Source organism: Triturus cristatus, chromosome 1_1 (assembly GCF_964204655.1).
Source record: "Triturus cristatus chromosome 1_1, aTriCri1.1, whole genome shotgun sequence".
In the NCBI taxonomy this organism is placed as follows: domain Eukaryota; kingdom Metazoa; phylum Chordata; class Amphibia; order Caudata; family Salamandridae; genus Triturus; species Triturus cristatus.
Genome location: NC_140579.1, coordinates 23,304,719 through 23,322,712, shown reverse-complemented (window position 1 = coordinate 23,322,712; position 17,994 = coordinate 23,304,719). Strand labels below are relative to the sequence as shown.

At 44.3% G+C, this 17,994-nt stretch overlaps 1 protein-coding gene across 3 annotated transcripts in view; it reads right to left on the bottom strand.

The window, feature by feature from the left end:
• Positions 1 to 1,617: 1,617 nt before the first annotated feature.
• The window catches only part of LOC146869194 (RAD52 motif-containing protein 1-like), a 113,296-nt gene continuing 96,919 nt past the window's right edge, over positions 1,618 to 17,994 (bottom strand). For all 3 annotated transcript variants that reach the window (XM_085643080.1, XM_085643069.1, XM_085643071.1), the window contains 2 exons: positions 10,801 to 10,889; positions 1,618 to 2,501 (listed from right to left, as the gene is read on the bottom strand). In XM_085643080.1, coding sequence (XP_085499206.1) covers positions 2,394 to 2,501; positions 10,801 to 10,889 — 197 coding nt within the window. In that variant the 3' untranslated portion in view covers positions 1,618 to 2,393. The remainder of the gene's footprint in view (positions 2,502 to 10,800; positions 10,890 to 17,994) is intronic.

Genomic DNA, 17,994 nt, shown 5'->3' with positions numbered 1-17,994 from the left:
CCCGTTATAGTTAGCGCAGGCAACTATAACTCACGCGACCACAATCCTCTGCTGATGCTAATACTGTATTTAGACACTTATTTGCCCATGTCTTCTTCCATACATTTTTAGCTATACATATATTACAAATATTTTTTTTTCATAAAGACACATATGTCATCAGCAGAGGATTGCGGTCGCGTGAGTTATAGTTGCCTGCGCTAACTATAACGGGGCAATTTCATTGGTTTTTTATCAGTAAAATTTCCACTAACTATAACATGTGTGAAACCTATGGTTTTTTCAGTGAATTTGCAAGGTTTTTTAAATGCTAATTCCTAACTATAACGTGTGTGAAACCTATGGTTTTTTCAGTGAATTAGTACGGTTTTTTAAATGCTAAGTTTTTTTCCCTTATAATAAGCCCTGTACATTTGGTGGCCTACGGCCACCAAAAGCACAGGGGGTGGGGTAAGTGTGGATAGTGTTTTTTTCCATTGTAATAAGCCCAGCACATTTGGTGGCCTTCGGCCACCAAAAGCACAGGGGGTGGGGTAAGTGTGGATAGTGTTTTTTTTATTTTTATTTTTTTACCGTACGCTTACCGTAAGCGTACGGTAAGCGTACCCCGCGAAATTGCCGAAAAAAAAATAAAACCGTTTTTGCACTTGGGGGATGTTTGGGGACTCCCTCAACATGACTATGTGGGAGGGAGTTGTCAAAACAGCCCCTTTACATGTTTTTGGGCTTCCGATTTTAAAAATCTCTCTCAGTGCGAGAGACAAAATGGCGGCCGCCGCTTCCTGGTTTCGGCCGATTCGAATGTTTACTAAGATCTAAGAGCCAATCAGAATCGCGCTCGCGCACGCCACCGTACGCTTACCGTAAGCGTACGGTAAGCGTACCGTAAGCTGGCTCAGATATATATATTGATTTAAAGGCTATTTTCTCAGAATCTACTGAACAGATTTACACCAAACCTACAAAAGGCACTTCCTTGACCTAGGGACTACCTCTCTGCCAAATTTTGAGTAATTCTGTTCAGCCATTCGGGCTGTAGCTCGTTCTAAAGGTCCTATGGAAAAATGCATGGGAAAAACGCGTTTTGGGACCCCCCTTTTATCTCAGCCCCCGCTTGACGAATCCCCCCGAGACTTTCAGGGTAGGAGCGGAGCGTAGCGCCCCACCTATTTTGAGAAATTCGCGAGGATTCGTCGACCGGCGCCAAAGTTATTCAAAATAGAATGTTGAGGTTTTCCTATGGAAACGTGGTCCTAACTATAACTACCTACTGGCTATCGCCAGTAGGTAATATATATATATATATATATATATATAGATAGATAGATAGATAGATATATTACGGTAAAGTACTTTTACACAGTTTATGCCTTCACCACGCATGCCTTTGCGTGGTAAAGGCAAGCGTGGTAAAGTCATATGCGGAGTGAAAGTTTGCAGGGTAATGGTATCGCGGAGTAATTGCATTTGCGTTGTGAAAAATGCGGGGTGATGGTATGCGGGATAACCACATATATTCAGAGTACACATTTTGAGGATCTGTAGTATATAAAAGATCAACTGTGACCCTTATTATGACTACAATTGAAATGAGTATATTCTTCATATTCAAGGGAATAACGTTCTTCATTGCATGTTTAATTATAAACAAATGACTAAAATGTATTTACACGATATTACAAGAACACATACATCAATTATAGTGCTTTCCTTAACCAAATAGCAATTCAAAGCACTTAAAACTAAACAATAGTCCTTCTGTCACACGTTACAGCTGAACAATAACGGCAGCATTGAAGTAGAGGGTTAGGCAGGCACTTTCTTAATGGCAGAGATCTTTCTCTCCTACCACATACTAGGGAGTCTGAATACCATTAGACACTGGAGTGAATTCATCTGCAAAGTCCAAAGAGGAGCAGGAAAAGACTTTTCATAGCATCAACATGCATTCCCAACCAGCCCTCTGCAGGTATTGCACCTCTTAGTCAAAGAGCTTAGGTGATTGGTGCAACTATTAACGAGACTCATTTGCCACGACCCTTTCCATCATCAAAAGGGGATTTCTAAATGGATCAAGCAAGATACAAAAGGGCGTCCATTTTCAGCTGGGATAAGTCGCTGTGTTTCTTCACTCCCAGCCCCCCCTGTTCCAAAGCTCACGGTAGATATTAGTACCTAGAGAACGAAAAGCAATAGACACAAACCATTTTGATAATGTGCAAGATCGGAAGATTGAAAGGACTACATCTCTACCCCCTTCGCTTGCTAATGACAATGGAAACGGACTTTTAACATTGAAACATATATTTGAAGCTGAAGCCTTCTTTTAAAAGAATCTTTCAAGGATTTTCTGCTGGTGGATTTTGAAATACAGTGCTTAGGTCTTCAAGGGACTAGCAGACGTCAGTTAATTCTTCAATATCTGTTTCATCAAAGCTTAAATCACACAAGATTTCTTCTTCACCGTCCTCGTTAAGCTGCATCCAGGACAGGTTATTCACCTGGAAATTAATTGAATAATTTTAAATATGCTAAAAGATAAATAAACATTTAAATATATCAATATGCTTCTTCACATGTTTCAGAAAGCTAATATGAGTTTCAAGGCTCAATTCTTAAAAATTAAATAAAATTTAAAAAAAAGACATTTACTCTTACGAGAATCACGCCTAGCCTAAATAAATGTCTGTCATTTTTACAGTTCATATTCACAGAGCATTCCTGGAGAACAGTAGTCGCAGGTTCAGTCTTTCACATGTGTAAGTATTTTAGTTTGTATAAAAGTAACAGATCTACATTTATGCTTGAACAAATACATTGCAAAAGTGCATTTTGCATGAAACCTTTCTCTTTTTTCCATGAAATTGTTTTTTCTACATGTAAAATATTTTCTTCCCGTGAAGAATATTCTCTACTTATACCCTCGAAAAATGCGGGCATGATCTGTCCGACTGGCGCCTTCGATAAGAGTTACTCTTCCCCCTTAAATAATGTACTGTAAAATGGCTTCCTTTACTGGACTGTGAATGGATCAGGGACCTTATTCCTTTTTAGGTTTCGCCTACACAGCGCTTGCGAAATCTCTTGTATTAAAAACAAAAAATGGGGCTTAGTGCCCACCTATTACTTACCTTTGCCTACCATTGGTTGGCTCCCACATCACTTTAATTACCATTGGCTGGCCCCCATGTCACTCGTATCCTTCCTTACTATTGGTCAGCACCTCCTCCTCGCTCGCCTCCATCTTATTGGGCTTCAAGTCTTCATCCTGTCATGGAGCCTGGACCAAGTACTGCTTACGGTGGACAATGCCCTTCAACCACAGGCTCTTTTTTTAAATGTTTTGACATACACTCTTATTTAGTTCATGTCTCTGCAGTCCCTCTCCTGCACCCCTGTTTAAAGCAAAAAAAATAAATAAAAAAAAGCGCTATGATGCGCCCAACATTTATGGCGTCATAACGCCTTTTTTTGCATAAGTAAGCTAATGTGATCGTTTTGGCTTATGGGACACTGAATTTCCATCCAATTTCGATAAATATATAAGGAGGGTGCAACAATACTGAACCATATGCAACACTTAATGGTCTGAGATAGTTGCATACGAGCCGGGCAGATAAAAATGAATTCCATCCCCTACTGGCAGTGCATGGCCACTAGCTGGTGGGCACGGCTTCTACTACTACTACGTCTTTCCAAAAAACTGTCAGCTAAGGGCACAACCACCACATATGTTTAAAATAACTCTCCCAATCACAACCCCTCCATCGTAATCCATCGAGCGAACCATACATCTGTTTCCATTTAACAGGTGTCCCATGCCACAAGGCCATGAGTTTGTACATCTCTGTTCTGCAGCAAAGCGAGGATATCAGAGCAAAGTCTCTGCCGGCACACTCTGGGCCTGAGAGGACTGAGCTTCCACAATTACGGCTTCATATTGGCCCATTCAGTGTTGGGACCCGTCTCAATCAAAATTGGATAACTGTTAAGAGTCAGACCTTTAGGGCCAATATAGGTGGTAAATACCTTCTCCCAATTAGTTAGTGGGCCCGATAGGCACCACTTTGTTTTCTAGGCAAAGGGTCCAGTGATGTTGTAGGAAAAATTGCAAAAGCTCAGTTTACTGAATTTGAAAATCCTGTTTGGATTGTTGAAAATCTTTGACTCCTCCTCCCTGGAAAAGATCGAGCAGCATTCTGCACCCACCCTTATCCCAGTCTACAAACACCCTTCCCATTCCCGGGGGAAAAGTCCACATAAAGAGGAGTGCAAAGGGTTGTGAAAGTTGACAGTTTCCGATCTCTGGTGAGAGTATCCCAAATTTCAAAAGTGGGCTTTGTTATGTTCCATATAGGTACCCTAATATAGGCCCGGGTAATATCATACACCTTCACCTACATTACTCTCCCTACACTACACAGTAACGAGCCTTTTAGGATTGAACCTTTACCTAGTTCTAGTCCCTGTAACAGAAGGAGGGTTTTTCCCTGAACAACAGTGTTCTATAACTTCATCAATAGTCTCACACCGTATGAATGAATATTCATAAGGGTTCTTGGAAACCAGGAGGGGCTACACCACCTGCATAATATCTACTTACAAGGTTCATCCCATACGTCATCCTCAAATCCAACAATGGCTAATAGAAGAAACAAGGGACAAAGGAGGCCTAGATACTTTCTGTATAAATACAGCACATCTTACTAGTGTTAGCTAGAGGAGACCGAGACTTCCAGCCGACACACTGATCAGAGACGCTGAGGCTCCTGCATGCAGACGCTCCAGCTGACAGTGGTCTAACAGATCCCTCGCCGGGTGTCCAACTCGAGACCAGGACAGGGTCCCACAGACTCTCACTACAGGTAATGGGGTTCAACTTAATCCTAGAGGGATTCGTGGCTTCCCACCTACTCACATGCACGGTACACTTAGGTACATCTAGATAGGCATCGTAGGAGTACACGCACTTTTATCAAGCATTTTATATTCATGTATGTATTCATGATCATTGAAAGAAGGTAGAACTGTACTATCCTTTTATTTTCACTGTACTGCTAATCATATACATTTGCTTCTGTCTAACGGTTTTTGCAGCACATCTATTTTACACTAGAAGAACAACTGTGCAATAAATTCTTATTGTAACATGCCCGACCTTTTCTTCTGTGTAACTCTCTGAGACCAAATAGGTGAGCACGAGTGACTGAGCGAAAGGTAGTACATTGTTTCCACGATCATGTCATGTTCTGAGGTTGCCTAAAACTAAACCTCTCCCCGATAAGAGGAGAGTTTAATGGCACTGTGAGCTAGCTAAAACAGAAAAGGTAACATTCTCTGTGGGGGTGCCCAGAGCCAATTTCCCACAAGACCCACAGTTTAGGTTATACGGAATGAGCAGATCCTGTATGGGTAATATAGGAACTACACGACAGTTTCAGGATCTCAGAGAAATAACAAACAGCAGGCCATGTGCATTTAGTGGTGGGGTGGCACATGGATCCTGGCTCATGAATTCTGCATCCATCCGAACCCATAACAGCCCAATGTTGTTTGATCTAATGCAGCAACCATTCGAAGAAGACGCCTGATAATATTTACGCATGTCAGTAATACCTAATCCTCCAGATTTTCCAGAGGCTCTCACGTGAGCTTTCTTATCAGCCCATTTGCACACCCATTATGTCCCCCTCAGGAAACGCAACCATCAGTGCCTGGAAAGGGTACAGTAGTCGGGATAGTACATTTTGCATGATGACCACCACCCTGACCGGCCGGGAGACAAACAAGTGTCTGCACGTATCCATCAGCAATTTTGAATTAGTCTCTTGTAACTGAAAGTTTGACAATTATGGCATTATGTGTATTGCTACAACAAAAAAGATCTACTCTCTTGTGTGGGAGCCGGTGTGGAGTCCAACTTGGTCTCAGACAATAACAAGCATTGGCATAGCCAATAGGTCTCGCTTTTGAGACCTTATAAGGCTTTTTGAAACAACCTGTTTTGTAGGCACAGTAACAAGTCAGAGCAGAGAGAGGGAGTTTGTGTTAAATCACCACAACCGGTTTCCAGGGCAGGATATTCACTGCTCTTCAGATGAACAAAGAGCTGTGCATTGTAACCGCATGCATTACCCCAAGTGTAATCAAGGGAGCCGGCAGAAGAATAAAATATACACTACGAGTAGCACATGTACGCTTGTAGAACTCCCCTTCAAGGAATACCCCAACTGAGCAGTGATTGACTGGCACATAGGCTAATCAACTGTCTGTCACACGCGTTAACTGGCTGCTGGCTCGCCCACAGACTGGCTGATTGGATGATAGGTTGATTGGCTAATAGGCTGGCAGACTGACTAGCTGGTTGGCTGACTAACTGAATGGCCGCCTGCCTGGTTGGAAGACTGCCTAGCCAATTGACTTGCTAACTGACAGACAATGCCTGGCAGGATGGCTGACTGACTGTCTTACTGGTAGACTGACTGGCAGGCTGACTAGCTGTCTATCTGGCTGGTTATCAGGGAAGTTGGCTGAAAGCCAGAATTGCTGCATCTCAATATATCAGACTGATGGGCTGACTGACAGATTGTCTCGATATCTCTCTCGCTGGAAATTCTGGTGGAAATGTGAGAAGCTCAGTCATGTCAGAGTTGCTCTCACCTTGTCCAAGAACACACCAGTCTCTGTCAAAAGCAAAACCAAGTGGAATAAACACAGAGAAGGCGGTCTCAAAGCCATAGACCACCCACTTCCGGAACAAACCAGAGCTATCTTCGCGAGATCAGCTTAACCACCTGAAGTTCAGGAAAGACCTCTGTTTAGATGAGAGGATGTAGCCTAGCAGCTAAAGCGGGCAACCTCGAGGCTGAGAAACCGGGTTCCAGTCTCGGCAGGGATGCTCAACATCCTGTGATTTTGTACAAATCAGTTAATCTCTCCGTGCCTAACAAAAATGAATGTGTGAGTCTGCAACGCAACTGGTGCTCATGTAAAGCGCCCGGATACCTTCAGTCGAGTTCACGCTATATAAAGCTAAAAAAAAAAAAACAATGCCTTTAGCCCACCAGTGACTGATCAAGAAGACCCTCCTTTCCGGTGCATAGTCCCCGACCTCAACCCCCAGGACATTTCAAAGATTCCACAGTTCGGAAAAAATGTCGGCACTGCTCCTGTCACCAGAGCTAGGAACTAACCGAGTCGTACACGCAGTCCACCTCATAGCGCTCCGAATAGGCTGCAAAGCCCCATGTTTTAGCGCTATACGAAACTCCTGGACGAAATCAGAATGAAACCTAGAAATAGTGACTCTGGTGCAAAACACTGAGCCTTTGCAGATGCATCGTGACTGTGACGCTGTTTAACTTAAATGTGTCTGAAACCTCTCAATTTCTCCACATGGAACAAGACAAAAACCTCACATGCTCCCTGAAATGCCCTTTCAGATGAAGTGGTGTTTTGTTTACTTTTATGGGTGTTATTTCCGACGTTGCGCTTTGTTCCGCTCACCTGCTTGTAAACGGCGGGGCTCAGTTGCAGGAACACAACCCTGTGGTCAGTGTGCCTACTGCAGAGAGGTGTTTGTGCCCTGCAGTCGCAGAAAACAGATCACAAACACATTTTGCCTTCAGAGAACGCACTGCTATTCGAAGCAGTTTTGCACCACATTTTGCACTCAGGACCTCGGGAGGTGTCTTGTATGAATAGTTTTCGTGTTGTTTTTTTTGTTCAGTGCCTAAAACTGGGGATTTACCCGGGTTAGCTGCCTGAAGCACCAGACAAACCCATGGGGTTCATTGCCGAGAAATCAGTGGTGTGTGCGCTTTCCACTCCAGCGTCGCAAGTCCAGATATGGTGTTCAATTCACAGCAGCGCCCACAGGGTTTTTTAAATTTCGCCCACAGGGTTTTAAAATTTTTTTTTTTTTGCGGTTTACATAGCGCGAACTCGACGTGAAGGTATCAGAGCGCCTTACATGAGCACCAGTTGCATTACAGACGTACACATTAATTTCTAGACATGGGAAGAATAAGTGATTTGCCCAGAATCACAGGATGCGTGAGCCTCCCACCAGACTCGAACCTGGTTCCCCAGCTTCAAGGTTGGCTGCTCTGGTCATTAAGCCACATCCTCTCCCCAGAGTTTAACCTCCTTGAGTTATAAAATATATTATTTAATTATTGTTCGCGCTCTGCGTAGTGCGGTTTCTTCTGTGTGTGATTATCTCTGTGAAACTTACATGTTGTACGTGAAGCAGAGCACGAAAGGATTTGAAGACAAACAACTTTCAATTACAACGCCAAGAATCGACAAGGTGCCGCATGACGCTATATGCAAAGCTAGTGTGGTGTGTACCTGAACATGTCGAGTCTCGGGAACTAATGTAGTGTGCGGTAGTGCACCTAAGAACTGGAAGACACCCCTCACCCCAATCTCACCCAAACCGCAGTGTTTCCTTGTAAGGGGTGTGCACAGTGGCGGCATGCAAACTGTTGGGGCCACAATTGCAGAACACGGTGAGGAGCCACGGGTCTCCCTTAAGTCACAGATATTCATTGGCCCTGTGCTAAATGGCGACCCCGTGAAATACTGGAATCTCCTGCAGGGCAGGGACTGCAGATGCCTGCGTTACACTGGTATTCCTGTAGTGTGTGCTGGCCGCGGCATCGCACCCGTCTCCGGTCCTTGCAGCACCGAAAACTCAAGACTTTTTAAACCATCAACTACATTGTATCAAACAAAGAAAATAAACCAGAATACAACGACGGATACCCGGAGCAGGAGTCTACTTCTCCAGGTTTACATTTGTTTATTTTTGTGTGTTTCATCGCATAGCGTTAGTTACAATAATTTACATCCGTGCACATCACCGTCGGGCACTTGGAGCCAAAGGTTGTCCACCGTCTAAGGATGAATTCCTCTGAGGTGAGGTCACGTGGTTGGAAAATCATTCACTTATCCATGCACTTATGGCACATTTTTTTAATACTTAGTTGTTGAACCGGATTTAAGGCTGACATGTTTGTAAACCAGCTGGGTTTAAATGTGTGCAATATGAATGCAGAAACTGTTGTGGAAGAGGCCTGCTGGTGCAAAGAGCCCTCGCGCTGCGTTTGACTCGGGCTGCGTTGGCAAATAGTGGAACACAGTCAAAGCTTGCTCAAGATCACAAACGTATGTGAACGGGTGGAGAAGCCGGGAGTACAAGTCGGTTCTCCTGGTCACAAAGTGAACAGGCGTGGTGCGCGCGAACTGCAAGGAATGTGAGGTATGCAGCTGGCACACGACCACACTGCTGCTCGCTCCCGAGCTCCCTTGGCCAGGGGAGAGAGAAGGTGGGACATGCACCCGCCTTTGGCCAATTGCGTGCTGTCTTTCTTAGAAAGACGCACGCAAATGCCAATAGTGTGTGAGCCGAGTTGAAAATCCTTTCTAGAAGCCTCGCAGCGCATGCGAGCTGGCTCAGGCGAGACCTAAAAACTGCTGGCAGTCTGTAAATCTAAGTATTTGCCTTCAACGTTGTCATGAATAAAGAGAAGATGATTCGTCTCCTCGTCGTCATCATCATGTTGGACACTGTGTAGGCCTTGAACAGCATCAGAATCTGATCCAAGCAAAGCTTCCAGCCTACAGTAGTATGGCAATGGCAAAGAGGCTAAAGTTCTTTCAAAGTTGGGGGCTTCCCCTTGGTAATCTCGTAATTGGCTTGGGGCGGGCCAATGTTTGCACTAGATCAGAAGGCGTGCAGGTCAGATATGGAGTAGGTGCAAATGGGGTAGGAGCTAGAGTGGGCATAACTGACAAGGCCTCCATTGCAGAGAGGTGGTTTGGGCCATGCTAGTAATGGGCTGGCAAAAGCCACACTAGCAGAGGTCTGACTGGGGACCACTGAGGTTCCATGGAACCCAAAGGTGCTACAGCGAAAGATAGCATAATCTGGAAAATTTGCAGCATTTCCTGCCTAAAGGCCTCTACTGAGAGAATGATGAAGGTCTGTGGAGCTCAGGGCACACAGGGACCTGCCGCAGAGTACGTTTGGAGACAGAGGATAGTTGACTGATTTGAGTCCTTCGTGTAATGATCAAACAACTTCATCCTGGAGCAGGAGGGTTCATTCTTTTTTTTATTTCACACCATCATATTTTCTGTTCCATAATTAGAATGTTGTAGCACATAGACACATGACATCAAGGAGCAATGAGAACCAATAACTGGTGAGACAGCGCCACAGATAGTGAAATACATCCCAGACGAAGATGCACAAAATAAAGAATGTCTAATATAAAAAGCACAGCTGCTCTTAGCCAATAGTGCGATAGAAAGGAATGCTCACTTCTCATTCAAGGATGAAAGAGACAAGACGAACAAAAGTAAAAGAAAAATAAATATCTTGGGAGAGAAGTAGAATGAGGGCATGAGCTCAAGCCCATATACTCAGTTTGCCGCATAGCTAGCTACCACATGCTGCAAATTTGAGGTTGGAATCTACAACAGAGTACATAAACATTTACTTTTCTTCCCATGTAGACTTAGAATGGCCGAGTGAAGTGACCTTTATTTAGCATCTCAGTTGAACATTCACCACACTAACACACATCAAAGTACTCCTGATACACAAAGCAAACAAAAATGATGGCATTTCTCTAACAAGTAGGCATGGCAAGCGAGATGGCTACAGAACAGAGAAGAGTATTGGGTACATGAAGGGCTCTGCATTTCAGAGGAAGAAATAAGAACAATGGCAATAAAGAAGCAGGACAAAACACACCAGGCTGAGTTTACTGCTCAGCAAGCTATCCTTACCTTAATCAAGCCATGTAGCTCTTCCTCACTCAAACAATCTACAGCCTCCTCTCGAACTGAGCTGTATTCTGCAGCTACTTTTCCATTCTCTGAAAAAACATACGTAAAAAAGCCATTATTAATAGCTTCACTATAAAGAGTTCCTCACAATTTCACTAGGTTCTAAGAACAAACAGTAACAAATAATTTCAAAAGTTGGAAAATAAAACGTAGCTATGGGAAGGGGATCAATCTTTCGCTACATATTTGGTTAATTAAATCGCAGAGACATCATCAAGTAATAGTTGGAATTAAAATTAGAATTAAAAAATACTAGGGCTTAGAAAGAATTCACCATGAGTTTTTGAAGGTCTAAGTAAGGTTCCATTCCATTTTTATAAAAATCTGAAAACCGGAGGACATTAGTCCTAGATAAATGCTGTGCCCTACTCACTTTATTTCATCCAATGTATTCTACTTCCCACTCTACCTGCCCTAGGATGGAACTATTTGGCTATATTCTGAGGGACACATCTCACGTAAGCCCTTTCTGTTAGGGCCCAGCTGCACTTTGGCACAGGTGTTTTAAGCCTACATGTGTTTGTAAACTGCACCCGGTTGTGATCTGCTCTAATAATGCAAACTGGGGAATAAAGTGTACAGCAGGAAGTGTTTGACTTGCTTAAGGATAGAAGGGATTAAGGTTGCTAGATGAGCACTATGTAGCCCAGCGGCATATTAAATAGCTCCTGCTGTGCCTTTGATATCTCCTGTTATCCTATCACATAATGCAGGATTGTGAGAGGTGGTAAGCGAACAGAGGCAGGCATCTACACAAATACTAAATTAAAATAATCAAAGATCTTAAATGGAATGTCTTCATTTGAGCGAGTCTTTTAGCTGCTTATGAGGGAGTTAGACAACCCCTGGGTACTTAGGGAACACACAATAACAGACAGGACAGTATGGGACATTATATATCGAGAAGGTCGTCAACAAGCAACTGGCAGCCTTCCTCGAGACGAACGGATCCCTCGACCCATCGCAGTCCGGATTCAGAGCCAACCACAGCACCGAGACCGCCCTCATCGCAGCCACCGACGACATCCGAGCCCTGCTCGACAACGGTGAAACAGCGGCACTCATCCTCCTAGACCTCTCCGCAGCATTTGACACTGTCTGCCACCGCACACTAGTCCAACGCCTCAACGACACCGGCATCCAAGGGAAGGCTCTGGAATGGATCATCTCATACCTCTCCGGCAGAACACAGAGAGTACGCCTCCCTCCGTTCTGCTCCGAGGCCACAGAAGTCATCTGCGGCGTCCCGCAAGGATCGTCGCTCAGCCCCACTCTCTTCAACATCTACATGAAACCCCACGCTGCCATCGCACGCCAACACAACCTCAACATCATTTCCTACGCCGATGACACCCAGCTGATTCTCTCCCTCTCCAGAGACCCCGACACCGCCAAAGCCAGCCTACACGAAGGGATGACAGACGTCGCTGAATGGATGAACATCAGCCGCCTGAAATTGAACACGGACAAGACAGAAGTCCTCATCCTGGGACCATCGCCCTCCGCATGGGACGACTCCTGGTGGCCTCCGGCACTAGGCACCGCACCCAAACCAACTGACCATGCACGCAACTTGGGCGTCATCCTGGACTCCTCCCTATCGATGGCCAGACAAGTCAACGCCGTCTCCTCAGCTTGCTTCCACAACCTCCGCATGCTCCGGAAGATCTTCCGATGGATCCCGACCGAGACCAGGAAGACGGTCACCCAGGCTCTCGTCACCAGCAGACTAGACTACGGAAACACCCTCTACGCCGGTACAACAGCCAAGCTTCAGAAAAGACTTCAGCGTATCCAGAACGCCTCCGCCCGACTCATCCTGGACGTCCCCTGACGCAGCCACATCTCGTGCCACCTGAGACCCCTGCACTGGCTCCCTGTCAACAAGAGGATCACGTTCAGACTCCTCACCCACGCACACAAATCCATCCACGACCTGGGCCCAGGGTACCTCAACGACCGCCTCACCTTCTACACGCCCACCCGTCAGCTACGTTCCGCGAACCTCGCCCTCGCCGTCGTCCCTCGCATCCAGAGAGCCACCGCCGGAGGAAGATCCTTCTCCTACCTGGCGGCTAAGACTTGGAACTCCTTACCCGTCCACCTGCGGCTGACCCAGGACCACCTGGCCTTCAGGAAACAGCTCAAGACCTGGCTGATCGAGCAGTAGCAGACCCCCTTCCCCAAGCGCCTTGAGACCCTTCCGGGTGAGTAGTGCGCGATATAAATTCCATGATTGATTGAGATCACCAAATGTATATTTTTAAACAGTCTGGTAGCCTCAACATTGAACATATGGGATAAGATAGTGACGCAAAACAAGCTGGCAACTTTCCCATACTTGTACTTCCCAATTCATTTTAATCCTGCATTCTCTTTTGCAACAAATGAGGAAGTGTTTGAGATAATCAAATCTTTTGCCCAATATAAGAAAAGAACATGGTTTGGTCGGAGAGATTACAACATGTCCAAATATGTCAACCGAATAATAGAACAAATTTAAAATTATGTTCTCGAAAATAGAGGGCCAGAAAGGGAGTGATTTTATGACTGTTTAAATTCTTACTAGAGGCAAACATCACCAGACCACACGCATATACCCCACCCGGCAACACTATCCGGCTCACCCATTAGGACATAAAATCTGTGAACTTGCCACCGACCGTTGAGACCTAGCATTTTGTCCGATGCCCGGTGGAGCTACCTCGATAGCTATAGAGTAGATGGGCTGTGGACTTCCCCCTTGGCCGTCACCTACCCAGCCGGACTTTGGGCAGACGTTCCTTCGTCTCTCGCCGTATGTCCCTCCTACCCTTTTACCTTACCCCCTTACCCTTCTACACATCATTTATTTCATCTTCTATGCTATTTAAGTGTTTCTAGCAACAGATGTAACTTGTAACTGATGTAACTTTGTAACCATGTGTATCCTCATATAAAGCGCCCTGATACCTCCGGGTCTAGCCAGTGCTATACAAAACTAATCAAATAAAATAATAAATAAATAAATTCAAGTCCACAAAAGAGCTCATGTGTCGATCTGAGAAATTATATCAAAACAAAGAGAAGTTATTCAATATGACATTCTTAAACGTTCATTGTCAAGCAAAAATAGAGAAATTAACTACAAAATGATGTATGGATGGCATTAAACCCCAGTACACTTGAGTACTATTTACCCAAATTAAAATAAGGAGTGTTGGAGGGGATGTGGCGCTCAGGGTATGGCTCTCCATACATGGTGGCTCCATACATGGTGGGACAGTCAGTAAACACATTCTGGGACAAAGCTGGAAAAACAAAGCAACACGTGCCCTATCATCTTTTGCCTGATGACCAAGCAGTTTTTGATTCTAGGTCTTAGACCTCCAGCACACAAATGTTTGGGCAGGCAGGAATGGTACCCAGATTTGTAATTTCTGAGAGCTGCAAAATTAGTTCTTGATTTTAACTGAAAGAAGAAAGAGACTACCCAAGTTTGCAATGGTACATCAGGCTGTGTACAGGGTTGTCCTTGGAACATTTGACTCAAACTGGAAGAAACAGGAATTGGCTTTGAGATTATTATTATTTATTGATACATGCGAAGTTATTAAAAACCATTTGTTATATCCTCTTAAGTGTCATTATATGTAACCAGCCTAGCTCTCTCCTAGCTGCTCAGCCAGAGTGAGAGATGGTATCGGAATGTTGGTGTGACTGTGATGCGTGGAATGCCTGGGTGCCTGTGTGGATGAGTGGTGACAGTTGGAGATGGGCTGAGCAGCAGGGAGGCTGCTCCTGGGGGGCTGGAGAGATGGCTGGCAACATGAAAAAGGACTGATGTATTTACTTACATGGAACTAATAAAGAAGTCAACTAAACTCGACCTGGCTACCTGTGTCAACCTGTGTGTGAGGGAACAACATATTTTGGCGACGACCGGACCTGGACTCAAGCGTTAAGGATTTTAAAGCGGTCTACTACTGGACAAGAAACAAGAGCATCTACAAGAAACTACAGCAACTACAAGAAGCAATTTTGGATCTACTACAGGCTAGCCAGCCCCACCAGTGTCCTTGTCAACGGAGGGCCCCAACCACCATTGCCCAGCCTGGACATGCTCCATTGGTCTTACAATAAGGATTAGTGAGTTGGAGGTGTAAGGTACACCACTGCCAGAAGTGGGTGATCCAGCCACATTGTTTTTCTGAGGTTTACAAAGAGTTTATTGGCTTGATGAAATTGGCACCATTAGTTCACTTTTGTAAACTTTATGGATATTTCTGTTGTGCTGTTTTATCTACATTGTGATTGCCCTGGATCGAGTAGTCTATACAATCTGCGAGGTGTAGCTGCACGGGAGGTGAGATTCCTGCACACTGGGCTTACTTGTCTTTGATTTTGACATTTACATGGTTGGATCTAAGGAATGTATTACAGTGGATTCTTTTCGCTCACATGTGAGTATTTCTGAAAGAAATACGTGACCCTGAGCGTACTCTTAACTCTTTTGTTATTGGGTCTCTCTTTGCAGCCTACACGAACGAGTGGAATTTATCGAGAAATATTACTACATCAGAGTAGTGCATTAGTTTGAATACTTCTGGTTATACGAACAACCGTTTTACCAGTGCCATTTGTAAGACTTTGCTGTTAACGCTGAGGACCAAGCTTGCAGCGTTCGGATGTTTTGTTTTACGATGTTGATGTAAATTTAGGCAACAACAACCTTTTGAGACAATTTATCCAGATTTTCAGGTGTCTGGGCTCAATGGCAGTTTAACCACTGCGTAGCATTTTCAAAGTATGGCACGAGCCGTTACATCACGTGCAAGCTTACCCACACCTTAGTGAGTCGCACGGAACCTCTTGGCATCCTGAAATCTTCATGAAGTATCCGCTTTCTCCAAGTCATTTTTTTTTAACGCAGCCTCGCTCTGAAGAGGTACATCCATAAGCACTAACACGCCGTGAACCATCCGGCGTGACGTACTAAGCGAGCCACCATCTTGTGGTTGGCGGCTGCTTCATCCGTTCTCCCTGGTGATTCATGTTTGTTTTGCCAACCACGTGTGGTTACACACGTTTTATGATCACCGTTGGCCTGTCGCTTGCTTCAGGAGCCAGCCGTGAGTTTTAGGAGCAATGGGAGCATAGTGATGTCTTGCCCAGTCATGGGATTTGCTTTTCTGATGCCACAGCACCAGGAAACAACAGGTACTTTGTTCTCTGTACTCTGTGTGCATATTCACAACTCAATTCATGCGCACCATTGAGGGGCCAAGAAAACTAAAATCTGTGAGACCCATGGTGCTGGTGTCTCGCACAGCTTGGGGATCTTTGCTTTTCCTCTAGGTATTTGTATTGCTGTGTTTTATGCATGTTCTTGTTAGTTGAAGCAGCCACAGATGGGGACTATTTTGAAGCAGCCACAGGTGGGGACTATTTTGGCTCATAGTGTTCAGTGTCAGCTTCATTGCTATTTTTGCACGTCAAAACCCACGGTTTTACTTATTGACATATGAACAGTTGACCAAAGTTCACTGTTGAACAGTAGAGTAAAGTTTTTTTTTGTGAAAGTAAAAACAGTCTGCATTCGCAAATCGTGAGACTTCTCTCACATTAGGTCTTGCTGCATCAAAATGTGCTTACAGTGTTGTTAAAAACCAAAGACTATGCTAAATGCTTATGGTGTTTCAGCAAGTCCACATTTATGCACCTTGGGTTTTCATTTTCTTGGATGCATATGTACCCTTACACAAGGGAGGTTTTAGTCAAGTACTACTCGGGTGAGATGTTGCTCACCTGTGACAGCTCAAAATTTAAAATTACATGAGCAGAGATAAAGTGTTTATTGTGGTGATATGTTTATTTTATGCATATTGTTTAGTGATACCACAGTTTTGGCTCCCTTACACAGGGTTGATCCATGTATTTTAGTGGGTGGTAGTCAGTTTTCTCCCTTACATGAGGGATGGGTTTGGGTACTAGTCCCATTGCTACATTTTACATTATATGACCTCTACATGGGGGTAGTTTTATGGGCTGGTTCCCATATAAATGTGTTTAGGATGTGAACCCTTACACAGGGTTGGGTTATGAGTTTCTGCCACATGTACATGTTGTGCTGTACAAATGTACATCCCTACATAGGGTGTGTGTTTATGGGTGCTAGCCCCATTTTCACTTTGTGTGTATGTCGTCTTGCGCTGCACGTTTGGTCTGCACTTTGGGTCTTAATGTGTTTGTAAGTCGCGTTACGCTGCACGTCATGTCTTGTGTGTAAGTCGCCCTGTGCCTCACGAGTTCTTCTGTGTAAGTTGCCCTGCGCTTTAGGTGTTGTTGTGTGTAAGTCACCCTGCGCCTCACTGTGTGTACCCTCTGTGTTATTTACTTTGTGGTACACGTTCATCTTTCGTGTTGGTTTCACCCTTGTTGTCTGTTTTTGGCCTCGGGTGTTTGTCTTGGCGTGTTGTCCACCCTTCTCTACATTTTGAATTTGTTTATTGGGAAGGATGGGAATATTGCTTGCTTTTTATTTTATCTTACTTGTCAATATGTTTCCTTCCTTCAGATTACGTAGTGTTCCTACTCTTGTGAAGTTGTATTTAGCTTTGCTTCCCAGAGTTAGAACTTTTCTTCTTCTGTATATTTTCCTGTTTATAGTTATTTCTATGTTTTCCCACACTTTCATTTTTCAGTTAAAAAGAAGAGGATAATGTTATATCCTCATAAGTGTCATTATATATAATCCAGCCTAGCTGTCTCCTAGCCCCTCAGCCAAAGTGACAGATAGTATAGGAATGTTGGTGTGACTGTGATGAATTGAATACCTGGGTGCCTGTGTGGATGAGTGGTGACAGTTGGAGATGGGCTAAGCAGCAGGGAGGCTGCTCTTGGTGGGGCTGGAGAGATGGCTGGCAACATGAATAAGGACTGATGTATTTACTTACATGGAACTAATAAAGAAGTCTACTAAACTATCTGGCTACCTGTGTCAACCTGTGTGTGAGGGCACAACACCATTGCATACAAAAGACATTAACAAAATATAGTGCAGTAATTCACAGAAGTACTACGCCTTGTAAAACTGTAATTTGCCAATAGATCTTAAAATCAAGGCACTAAAATTCAAAGTTTTTAAATAAAGGT